Source organism: Lutra lutra, chromosome 16 (assembly GCF_902655055.1).
Source record: "Lutra lutra chromosome 16, mLutLut1.2, whole genome shotgun sequence".
In the NCBI taxonomy this organism is placed as follows: domain Eukaryota; kingdom Metazoa; phylum Chordata; class Mammalia; order Carnivora; family Mustelidae; genus Lutra; species Lutra lutra.
Window position 1 is genome coordinate 45,664,288 of NC_062293.1, and position 11,715 is coordinate 45,676,002.

Sequence of the window (11,715 nt, forward strand, 5' to 3'; positions counted from 1 at the left end):
CCTGAAGAAAGGAAAGATTTTGCGCCACAGTTAAAGAGAAAGAAAGAGGGGCGCCTGGGTGGCTCAGTGGGTTGAGGCTTCTGCCTTCGGCTGGGGTCGTGGTCCCGGGGTCCTGGGATCAGGCCCTGTATCGGGCTCTCTGCTCGGCGGGGAGCCTGCTTCCCTTCCTCTCTCTCTGCCTGCTTGCGATCTCTGTCAAGTGAATAAATAAAATCTTTAAAAGAAAAAAAATGGAGGGACACCTGGGTGGCTCAGTTGGTTAAAAGAAAAAAAATGGAAAGAAAAGACAGACAGACAGCAGAAGTGGTAGGGGAGAGGGGCACCTGGGTGACTCAGTCAGTTAAGTGTCAGACTTTTGGTTTTGGCTCACGTCATGATCTCAGGGTAGTGAGATCCAGCCTGGCATTGGGTGTGGAGCTTACTTAAAAATAAAATTAGGGGCTGGGGCGCCTGGGTGGCTCAGTGGGTTAAAGCCTCTGCCTTCAGCTCAGGTCATGATCTCAGAGTCCTGGGATCGAGCCCCACATCGGGCTCTCTGCTCAGCAGGGAGCCTGCTTCCTCCTCTCTCTCTGCCTGCCTCTCTGCCTACTTGTAATCTCTGTCTGTCAAATAAAATAAATAAATAAATAAACAAATAAATAAATAAATAAAATTAGGGGCACCTGGGTGGCTCAGTGGGTTAAAGCCTCTGCCTTCAGCTCGGGTCATGATCTCAGGGTCCTGGGATCGAGCCCTGCATCGGGCTCTCTGCTCAGCGATGAGCCTGCTTCCTCCTCTCTCTGCCTGCCTCTCTGCCTACTTGTGATCTCTCTCTCTCTCTCTCTCTGTCAAATAAATAAATAAAATTAAAAAAAAATTAAAGGGGTGCCTGGTGGCTCACTTATTAAGCATCTGCCTTCAGCTCAGGTCATGATCCCAGGGTCCTGGGGTTGAGCCCCGCATCAGGCTCCCTATTCAGCGGGAAGCCTGCTTCTTACTCTTCCACTCCCCCAGCTTGTGCTCCCTCTCTCACTATGTCTCTGTCAAATAAATAAAAATAACATCTTTAAAAAAATTAAATTTAATTAAAAAAAATTTTTTTCCCTGTCTCTTAAGTGAGATAAGAGAATGAGAAATGGGTGGTAATAAATTACCCTAGGGGCATCAGGGTGGCTCAGTCAGTTAAGAAGCCGACTCATAGGTTTGTGAAATGGAGCCTGCTTAAGATTCTCTCATCCCCCTCTTAAAAAAAAAAATAAAAAAACAAATGGCAGGGGAGAAAAGAGAGGGAGAGCTTGCAAATGAATCCTAGAAGAGAGTTAGATATTTCTTAATCCCTCTGCAGCCAAGTGAAAGCCTCCCTTCGTCCACTTCTCCCTGTCTTCATTCTTCCATGAAGACCTGGGCCTTGGAAAACGCTACACTTGGCACCCAGAATGGGTGTTTGAGTCCCTGCAATGTCTCTGGACTTCAGTAGTTTCCTAAGAAGACAGACCTAGTCCCATGCTCATTCCTTTAAGAAGCTGCATTTTCTTTGAAGAGGTCAGAAGATAGTAAGAAAATTTAAAAGGCAGATGCTGGGCTTTTTAAAAATTTAAAAGGCAGTAGGACTCGCGCTAAGTACAAACATGGTAGTGTGGCTTCAAGAACCAGAAGTATCAGCAGCGACTGTAGTGGACCAGTTCTTCTGTTTCTTGGCCACTAGTATGTCCATCCCTACTGGCTACAGATAGCACCTGTTGTGGCCTCCTCCGCCGCCTGGAATTTGGTCACAGGTGAGGTCTCTCTTCCCTCTGAACCCACCCCCTCCACATCAGATCTCTCTGGTCCTAATAAGACCTCACCTTTGGGGGTGCCTGGGTGGCTCAGTTGGTTCAGCATCTGCCTTCAGCTGGGGTTGTGATCCCGGGATTGGGCCCCCTGTTGGGCTGCTCTCCCTCTGCCTACCACTCCCCTTGCTTGTGCTCTCTCTCTCTGTGCCAAGTAAATAAATACAAATCTTAAAAAAAAAAAAAAAAAGACCTCGCCTTCCTTCACCTGTTCCTGTGCTAAAAGTGGAGGATGCCATTGGCAGTTTCACCTAGCTTCATGCCTCCTTCTTCCCCTTATTGGCAGCACTGGCTGTACCTCCAGAAGTTTGCTGGAAGAAGCAGTCATCTGATGATGGAATTTACTGAACAATAGCCCAGTTTCCCACCCATCCAAGAACATCAGCATTTCTTCTCAGATCCTAGGAATGGGGGAGGGGTGTGAGTTACTTGGAAGAGGGACTGAGATACTGAAAATTCAGCCCAGTCTTTACCCCACAATGGACTGGACACTGTAGACCACAATCTCCCCGTCCTGGCCCTACCTGCCCCAGGCCTGGCAGAAGAGGAGCCTGAGGCCTCTCTCTAGTCTTTCAGGAGGAGAGTGGCATTGTCCCTGGCGACAAGCTCACCATCACGACACCTCCTTGTGCCCCTAGTTTCCTTGTGCCCCAGGATGGGTGGGCGGGGCCGAACCTGCAGGACATCATTGACCAAAATACGTACGCCCAGTGTGATGCTTATGGCACCCACAGTGACCAGCCCAGTTCCACTAAGGATGACCAGAGGGGGAAGAACCTGGTGTTGCTGCCGGATTAGCCACAGACTCATCCAGCCCAGAGGCACTAGGCGGAAGAGGGCCAGGGTGGCCCAGCTGGCCATGCTGAAGGCCAGGGATGGGGCCTGGTGAGAAAGCAGCAGCAGTTTCCGTAGGTGCAGGCAGACAGAGTTCAGCTCCAGGAGCAGAGACACCACACAGAGGCCCATGTACTGGTTGGACAGAATGGCAGTGCTGAGGCAGCTCACAACCTGGGGAACAGGGGTCAGAGGTCAGAGGACCTTCCATGATCTTCTGCCCACCACATACCAACAAACCGGGCCTTATTAAGACAGGGGCTCACAAGGATTTTGTGGCACCCTATCAAGAACTTGCCCTTTATAGTTGCCCTTATGTTGGTGCCTGAATGGCCTTAAAATAACCCTTCCACAGAATCCAAGCAGCCTTGGCCCTGAGGCTATATCCCCTGGGGCAGCAGCAGTAACTCCCTCCCCACAACTTCCAATTCTGCGCTTTCATGCCCTCTTCCTTTTTTATTTTTATTTTTATTTTTTTTAAAGATTTTATTTATTCATCCGACAGAGAGAGATCACAAGCAGGCAGAGAGGCAGGTAGAGAGAGAGGAGGAAGCAGGCTCCCCGCTGAGCAGAGAGCCCGATGCGGGGCTCGATCCCAGGACCCCGAGATCATGACCTGAGCCAAAGGCAGCGGCTTAACCCACTGAGCCACCCAGGCGCCCCTCATGCCCTCTTCCTATACTGGGACTCCCCTTTGTCAGAAAAGCTCCAGACGCAACATTTCTGCAATCAGATGGGACACCAGAGGGAATAGAAGCTACTTAGGCAGTGCTCAGACTCCAGCTGTGGCTAGCACTCAAACCTCTCCCCTGCAGACCAGCCCAAAGTTGGGGAGATCAAGCACCAACAAGGGTCAGAGACTCTAAGAAGTCATTGGACAGGGCGCCTGGGTGGCTCAGTGGGTTGAGCCGCTGCCTTCGGCTCAGGTCATGATCTCAGGGTCCTGGGATCGAGTCCCACATCGGGCTCTCTGCTCGGCAGGGAGCCTGCTTCCCTCTCTCTCTCTGCCTGCCTCTCTGTCTGCTTGTGATCTCTCTCTGTCAAATAAATAAAAAAAAAATTAAAAAAAAAAAAAAAAAAAAAAAAGAAGTCATTAGACAGAAACCTGAAGAGAAACCGGGGACCCCAGACTGAGCATACCACCCTTCCTGTGTCTCCTTTCCCTAAGTCTCACCACTGAATGATGACAGAGAAGTTCCCAGGCCTGGCCCAAGGTCTGATTCAACAGCATATCAACTCCATCCGCCAAGAAATAACCTATGGGCGTGACACGAGGGGGGAGGGGCGTTAGGGTTCCCTAAGTAGCTGTATCTCCTGGAGAGAAATCTTCACCCCCTCCTTTTGCCAGGTCTTTCGTTTCCTTCAGCAAAGTTGCCAGAAATATTTTACCTCTATGGAAAGGGCGAAAGGGGACCTGGAATTATCATTGGTAGGTTGCTCCCCGACAAAACGGCCCAGTCTTCCCTGCAGACTCACCCACGGACACAGCCACCAGCACCAGGGCCCAGGATGGGTGGCCGTTAATGGGGTCAGCAGCCATCTGAGGGTACAGCGACAACCTGTAGGAGGTGGGGGACCGTGGTCAGCATCTTGCAGACTTAGACCCCATTCTCCCTCTGTGCACGCTCACTTACCCATTCACACCCCCATGCCATGTCAGACTCTCGAGGTTCCGGTTCGATTTCGAAGGTGCCCGCCGGGTCTTTCAATCTCAGCTTTCCACCCCTCACCCTCACCCCGGTGCCTCCCGAATCTCTATATCCCGCACCCAAGCAGCGCCCAGACCCCTGTGAGCAGGCTGTGCACCAGGAAGACACAGATGTTCCGCCACTTCCAACTGTCCTGGGCAGCAGATCCTGGCGTGGGCAGCAGCTGAAGCGTCCAACGCAGCCCCCGGAAGACGGCGAAGGAGGCGCCGGTCACAAGGAGCCCTCAGGATGCCATGGCCTGGCGGGCGGGCTAGGTCCGGTTCAGTCCCTTGGATTCCCGCACTCTCAGCCGGGACTCCTCCAAAGCCAGCTGCGGGGACTGTGAGCTGGCTTCCGGACAAGATGGGTCTTTGGCCTCCCCAGCCCACCGCGGCTTTGGAATCCGCTGTAACTTTTCCAGGGCTTGACCACGCCCCCATCATTCGGCTAGGTGGCGATTGGAGCAGCCGTGGGGCCACGCCCCGGAGCCACAGCCACCGATCGCGTCCCGCCCTAGCGGGGTATGGAGGGTTAGGGGCTCCCGGCTGCCAAGCCTGGCCTGGGAGCTTCGGGGGACTCTCATCATGTCGATAGAGATCTTCCCCAACGCCCTGTGTCCCAAACCCCTCCGAGCTCCAGAAATAGGTCGCTAATCTCACCTGACATTCCCACAGACCCCGCCCCGTTGTCTTTCACCTCCTCTCCCCACGCTAACCTCTCACCTGCTGGTCCTTCTTCCCACGGGATCCTCACCGACCTTAAGGTAGAGGCCAGCGCACACCCACTCCCAATGCTTAAAAACATCGCCACCGCCCTGCTCCGCACCAACCCCCCTCTCAGCTGTGGGGGCACCTCACTTCCTCGGAGCCACCCTTTCCACCTCCCGAGGTTTCCAGACCTTTAGCACATCTTAACAACCCGATGATTCCAACAGTCCCGTTCCCTTACACAGTACGTTCGAACGGAACAAGAACTCCTATTTTGGAGAAGCGACCCACTGGAACTCCTCCCCCCAACCACTTTTGGGGGCCCTACAGGGGAAACTTGCTATTAGGAAGGGGAGGCGAAAGGAAACCACTCAGCACCGAAGTCTTGAAAAGCACCCCTCCCCCCAGGGCTTGGTAGGTGAATGGAATTCTCTCTTCCAATCAGAGGCGGCAAGGAGAGGTCACGCAGGGTCACCTCAAGGTTGGGGCAGAATTAGAGAATAACAAAGACTTAGAGGATTCCAGAACCTTTCAGCCTGGAGAGGAAAATCTACCCTCCCCCCCCCTTCCCCATCTTCCATCTCCTGGAGAGTGACAGGTTTTCACTGTTTTCCTTACTCCACTCCACACCTCTTTAGCTGGCTGAGAGCCAGCAATTCAGAGCGCTGTATCCCGTACGTGGAGAGGACAGATTGCAGCTACTCCTGGAGAATGAAGTTCTCCACATTCTCACAACCCTCTTTCTCCACCAAAACCCCATTATGTCCAAAGGGTCAGGGGCACCCCTTAATTCCTCCCCACCCACCTCTCCAAGCTCTTTTACAAAAATAACACTGATTCTTTTAAATTTTATTGTATGAAAATCATACTCAATATAGAATATTTTAAAGTTACAGAAAAGCCAAAGAGGAAAATTACAATGGCTTTGTTCCACTGTCCAAAGATAACTACTATTATTAACATTTTGTCTTTTTTGTGTTTTATGTATACAAGAATATATCCACCTTTAGAAAACAAAATTGAGATCACATAATACACACTATTTTTATAACATTTTTAATATTCAAAGAGCATTTTTCTTTCCAAATGTTCTTCTACATGACTTTTAATGGCTGTGCAGTACTCCACCATCTGGATGGATATACAATGATTTACTTAAGGAATCCCCCATTGCACATTTTTATTACAGCAGAAATGAATTCCCAATCAGACAGTTGCTTCTCATTTTCTTTACTGCAATACTCGGATGAGCATCTTGTGACTAAATCTTTAATTATTTTCTTAGGATAAATTCCCAAATGTAGAATTACTAGGTCTAAGGCGATGGAAACTTTTAGAGTATTTGAGACCTATCACCAACATTCAGGCTGTACCAATTGTCCCTCGCTACAGGCAATGTATGGGAGTGTTATTTTCTTATTTCTTTGCCAATGCTGGTTCTTTTTTTTTTTTTTTTTAATATAGTTTGCTGAGGGAAAAATGCTTTCAGCTATATTTGTCTTTCTTTAATTACTAATGAAACACATTGCTTTCATGGTTTTATCCATTTGAATTTCTTCTCTGAATTTCCTACTTATGTCCTTTCACAGCTGGTTCTTGCTCCTTGAGTCCACTTTATATAAAAATTAAAAGGTAAGGAGGTAGAAGTAGGAGAATGAAGCCACAGGACACTGTGATACAGTCTCCTATCTCTGAGGGAGACAGTAAGTACACTGGAGAGAAATAGTGAATGAGGCAGATGGCTGGGAGCTTGTCCTTGAAGGAGGCTGGCTGTCCTTCCTCCTCCTAGGGTGTTTCTGCCCTTTATGGGTCCCCTCTGAGGGGTGCCCAGACAGGGCCCTGTGCTCTCTAGGCCTGGTCCTTCACTGGTCTTCTGCCTACCTCTGTGTTCCCAGGCTGTTCTTCCTAATCTTTACTTCATGATGGGTCAGGATGGGTAAGGATGGCAGAGCCCTAGAACCAGGGCTGGACAGAGACCCTGTGGCCAGTGAGGCGGGGAGGGGAAGAAAGGATGGAAGCAATGTCCAGGGACAGAGCAATCTTTGTTGCAGACTCTGAATTGACTCAGTCTACCCACACCCTCCACTGCAGTCCCACACACACCTCCTGCAGCTTAGGCTGCAGGAGGGTGGATTCGATGATCTACTCTCCCCTAAATCTGTTTCTCATTAATGGAGACTAGGACCCCGCTATCTCCACACCTCCTGCCCCATGACAGGACAGCTCCCTGTAGCCGCTGAATTTGGCCACCTTCAGGTAGGGCATCTGGGCCATGGTTGAACCACACCGGAACTGAGCCCCAAGAGTTAGACTGCATTAGGAGCTGGGGTGAGGGTGGTAGGCTTATACTGCTTGATGTTCCAAAGGGCATCACATCCCACAGTTCACCTCTCCTGGTTGTAGGAGGGAATTTCCTGCCTGTACAAGCCTGAGCAGTCTCACAAACTATCCTGGAGGGTAAAGTGAGGGAAGAAACAGAGAACAGCAGTTGGAACCCTATCAGGGGCTGCAGTCCTGTTTTGGATGGCAGAGGAAGCCTGGGGCCACCTTTGCATGGTGGGATGTCAACAGAAAGAATGAGCTCCTCCTGGTCCCCTGCACTGGTATAACCTTACACCCCGTTTCTAATCCTCTCCCCTACCCTCCTTGGGTCATGGTGTTCAGGGATGGGGGGGAGGGGCAATAGCTTATGTGGAAAGCTGTTTTGTTCCCACCCACAGGGAGAGAAGAGCCCAGGCTCTGAGCAGTTTACAGAAGTAGGCTTCTGAGTCTCTCCTCCACACTCAATTGTGTGATTCCCCATGTCACAGGTGGAGAAGCCGAGACAAGAGGTCTAACAGTCCCACATATAGGTGATTATCACCAAATCTAGAGTCTGGGCCAGTCTAAGGAAATAGAGGGAAAGGTAAGAGCATGGGGATGACTACTCACATGGGAGTTTCAGTATGACCTTTTCCCTGAAGAAATTTACTTTGGACCTCACCTGGAAAGGCAGTAGGAAAGAAAGGGAAACAAGGAAGGAGGGCCAAGAAAGACATCTGGGTAAAGGGGTAGGCAATTTTCTTTGCTCCTGTTATCTTCCTCTTGTCACAGCAGTGTAGACCAACTAACCTTGCTTGGTCACAGCCATCTATTCCCCAAACCAACCAGGGTCTCTAATCTAAAATTGTTCTCTCTTGCTGGGCCAGTCTGGCTGAAGGCTCTCCAACTTAACAGGTTCCCTCTCCCAAAAGGTATCATCACTCCCACTGTTCGGACCTTCCCAGCCCCAGCTCTGTCACCTTCCAGATGAAGGGGAAAGCAGCTCCTTCTCCTCTTCCTCCTCCTCCTTGAAGCCAGTGGCAGAGGGCAACAGTTCTTCAACTGGCAGCTTTAGCTGGGTCAGGACATAAAGCTTGCCACTGAAGAACTACTGCGGCTCAGCCAGGTGAGGATGTGGGAGGGACAGGCTCCTAAAAGGAAAAGGAAGACAAAATGGGAAGGATCTGAACAGGGCCATGTCACAGGGACACTGTCCCACTGTCCAACAAAAGTCCAGCTCCAACAGATGCTCAACCTTGTAACAAAGTGTTCTTGGCTCTGACCTGGGCCTGCAGGAGCAGTTAACTTCAGTAAGAAGCAAGAGGCAGTTCTAAACATACTTCCTTGTGCCTCTTTCCAGAACCAAAGGCTGTAGAGACCCAGGTCTGCTCTCACCCCTCCTTGCCCCATCTATTCATGGAGGGCCCAGCCTCTTCAGCATTCAGAGAGGGCTGGACTTAGAACCCGGGACACATTGCACCAGTTGCCCAGGTACTAGGTGAGAAGTTGGACCTTAGGTCCAGAAATGTCAGTTCAGTGATCAGCCCAACTGACTTGTTCCCAGGGAGTTCAGCTGGAAGAGTTCTGGGGGCCCACATCTGGGGAAGAGTGAGGAAGGGAGGTCCAGAGTTTGGAAGGTCAGCAGAGGCTCCAGGGACTGCGAGGAGAGGACAGGGGACCAAAGGCTGGAGGGGAGGGAGGTATGGGTAGGGTGGATGGGCAGCTTCCCCAAGACTCTTAAATGCCAGGCATTCCGCTTGCGCATTCCGGGTACATCTGGTATGAATTCCAGGCTGTCTGCCGGCCCCTCCATGTCTGAACTTTGTTCCAAGTTCCAAGCCCCGCCCCCACAGTTCCAACGCATGAATCAGCAGGAAAAGCCGGGCCCTGCAGCATGGCCCAGGGAGGGGGCTGGGGGCGTGGCAGGCTTGAGGGCCTAGAGCTGGGGAGGCGGTGTCTGTGCTGACACTCAGTCCAAGGGCATGGCCCATGCCAGTGTCAGGAGCCAAGGCAGTCTTGCCTTGAGACTTCTATACTCAGAGGGTAAGAAAGATTAGAGTGGGGGGGTGGGAGGTTTTCAAATTACAAAAACCCTCTTGGGGAGGCATGAACTTTGTGGTATCTTCCTTCCCCCAGGTGACCAGTCCAACTCCTTCCCACTCTCCTCTGTCTGAGCCAGCTCTGTTCAGCCCATAGGACTCAAGGGCTGCTTAGAGTCTGTGCCAAGCAGGTGCCCTTGGCTGCAGGGTGGGGTGGGCCCAGGTCACTGACCCTCTGACCAGCTGCTCCATCAACCCTTTGGCACCCTGACAATCCCTAGCCCAGTCTGACAGCCAAGATGACAGGCCAAAGGAGTTGGAGAACTAGGGCCGGAGGGAGGTGGGGGCGATAGCCCAGCGAGAGGCCATAGGGAGGGGCCAAGAGTTGGCCGAGAGGTGGGGAGAGAGGGAGCCCAGTGATGACTAACCCAGGCGCCCCACCCAGCCAGCCGGCTTCCCAGGCGGTCAGGGCCAGGCCTGGGCTAGGGGCCCCACAACCGGACATGCTGGGGGGAGGTGCAGAGGTGACCTTCTCTGGGCCCAAGACGGCCAGTTAGGCTGGGGACGGGGGGTGGTTAGAGTTTCCAGGTCCTCCTCCAGCCCGCTTTCCCCACCAACCGCGGTGAAACCCTAACCTTTGGGTTGCATAAGGCCCCCGCACCGCCGCCCCCTACTCCTCTCCCCTCCCCCCTTACATAACATCCCCTGGAGGAACGAGAGGAGGGGCCGGCCCGCCCAGAGACCCCTTCCCTGCCAGGGCGCTCAAATGGCCCTGACCAACTGACTGCCTGCAGAGGAAAACTACCTCTCCGCTACCCGCCAGGTCCAAACCCTCCCCAAGCTGGGAGGCCAGTTCTCATATCCTCTGACTAGGGGGCGCCGAGGTTAGCTGCCCCCAGCCCCCTAGCCCCTCGTCTTCTTTCTAGCCACTCTGCAAAACCCTCCGCCACGACTGTCGTCCCGGACTCTTTCTTTAAGCCTCCTGCCAAACCACTCCAGCCAGTCCAGGACCCCTCACCCCCAGAGCTTCCCTGCCCCCGCCGCCCCCTCACCCCTCCCCCGGAAGGGCAGGGTGTGGCCACCAGGACCCTACTTTCCCCTATTACCCCGTTAGCATGGTTCCCTCCAGTGCGGCCGGGACCCCAGCTCACACCCACCTGGTGCTGGGTGGGGGGGTTGCTGAGGGTAAGGGAGCAAATCAGTGCGTCCGTTCCCCACGGCCCGCGGCGCTGTGTCTTCCCTGCGCCCAGCACACACCGGCTCCAGTCTCCGATCAGCTGGCGGCGTCGTGACGCACAAGCTGCGATTGCACCGCCCAGGGCCAATCACCGCCCACTGCTGGGCAGCGTGACCACACCCACTCGGGGGCGCCAGCACCTCGTCCAGGTCCCGCCTCTCCCGGCGTCTTAGCTCTGATTGGCAAGGAGGCCACCCCTTCGCCTGGTGGAGCTGCGATAGACCACGCCCACCAACTCACGAGCTCGCCAATACATGAAAGGGTGTGGCTGAGGCCTCCGCCTAAGGCCGCTCGCTTTGAGGAGCGCTACGTCAAACCAGAGTCCTAAAGAGCAGAAGGAAGTAAAGTCATGTGTGTTTGCGGTGCACACTGGTCAATGTAGTTCTCGTCTGACACCTCGTTCCCACAATCCAGCGCGCTCTGTGAGTTGGCATTTTTAAACTCATTTCTGAATCCATCCCGGCGAAGTCCTTAAAGGGCTACAGCCCCCCCTCTGGGGAGCCGTGAGTGTTTCTTTTAGACTACCCCAAAACGGATTCGCTGACTTCTGCGCAGGAGGCGATAGCTCCCTAGGGAAAGATGGAGCAGGCAAAGCAGCAGGAGTGGGTAGAACTGAAGATGGAAATCAGCCTCCGCCTAGCAGGCTCTTCCATTGCATGAGGACTCCTGAGGGCTTTTGGGGAAGGAAAACTGCCCACCTCGCCTAGTGCTAGCTTTCACTGGAGAGGGCTAGTCCTCCCCTTGTGGCGGGCTCTTACTAACCAGGAGACTTTTCTTGCAGAGTATGTCTCATCCCAATCGTAGTCAGAGCCTCTCAAGCAGCAGACTCCTAACAAAAGATTCATAGTACAGTCTTCACCTGAGGGTAGAAGCAAGACTTGTGGTCGGAAACTAGGGGCTGGGTCGTGCCAAAGTATCAACTGGTAAGCAACCCCATCCTCCGCCTAATACCCCATTCTGTCCCGCCCTCGAGAAGCCTTTCACTGACTCAGACCTACTTAGAAGGGATTTCAAAGGTAGAGACCAATGAGGAGTCTGGCCCTTCCCCAGGGGCCAATCAGAGCTGAGGCGGGGGCGGGGAATGGGCAAAACCAAGAGGAA

General features: G+C 52.9%; 1 protein-coding gene across 9 annotated transcripts; it reads right to left on the minus strand.

Moving 5' to 3' along the window:
• Positions 1 to 984: 984 nt before the first annotated feature.
• Positions 985 to 10,636, minus strand: TLCD2 (TLC domain containing 2). 9 transcript variants are annotated; one of them, XM_047708447.1, is made up of 5 exons: positions 10,535 to 10,636; positions 8,319 to 8,489; positions 4,119 to 4,201; positions 3,817 to 3,899; positions 985 to 2,816 (listed from the first exon to the last, which is right to left on the minus strand). In XM_047708447.1, exons 3-5 carry the CDS (start codon positions 4,180 to 4,182, stop codon positions 2,373 to 2,375), a joined length of 591 nt encoding a protein of 196 aa, XP_047564403.1. In that variant the 5' UTR covers positions 4,183 to 4,201; positions 8,319 to 8,489; positions 10,535 to 10,636; the 3' UTR covers positions 985 to 2,372. The 9 variants fall into 9 exon arrangements, 8 of the variants coding, with proteins under 8 accessions (XP_047564403.1, XP_047564406.1, XP_047564404.1 ...); XM_047708450.1 differs by lacking the exons at positions 8,319 to 8,489; positions 10,535 to 10,636 and adding an exon at positions 5,053 to 5,508; XM_047708448.1 differs by lacking the exons at positions 8,319 to 8,489; positions 10,535 to 10,636 and adding an exon at positions 4,449 to 5,021.
• Between the last annotated feature and the right edge of the window lie 1,079 nt (positions 10,637 to 11,715).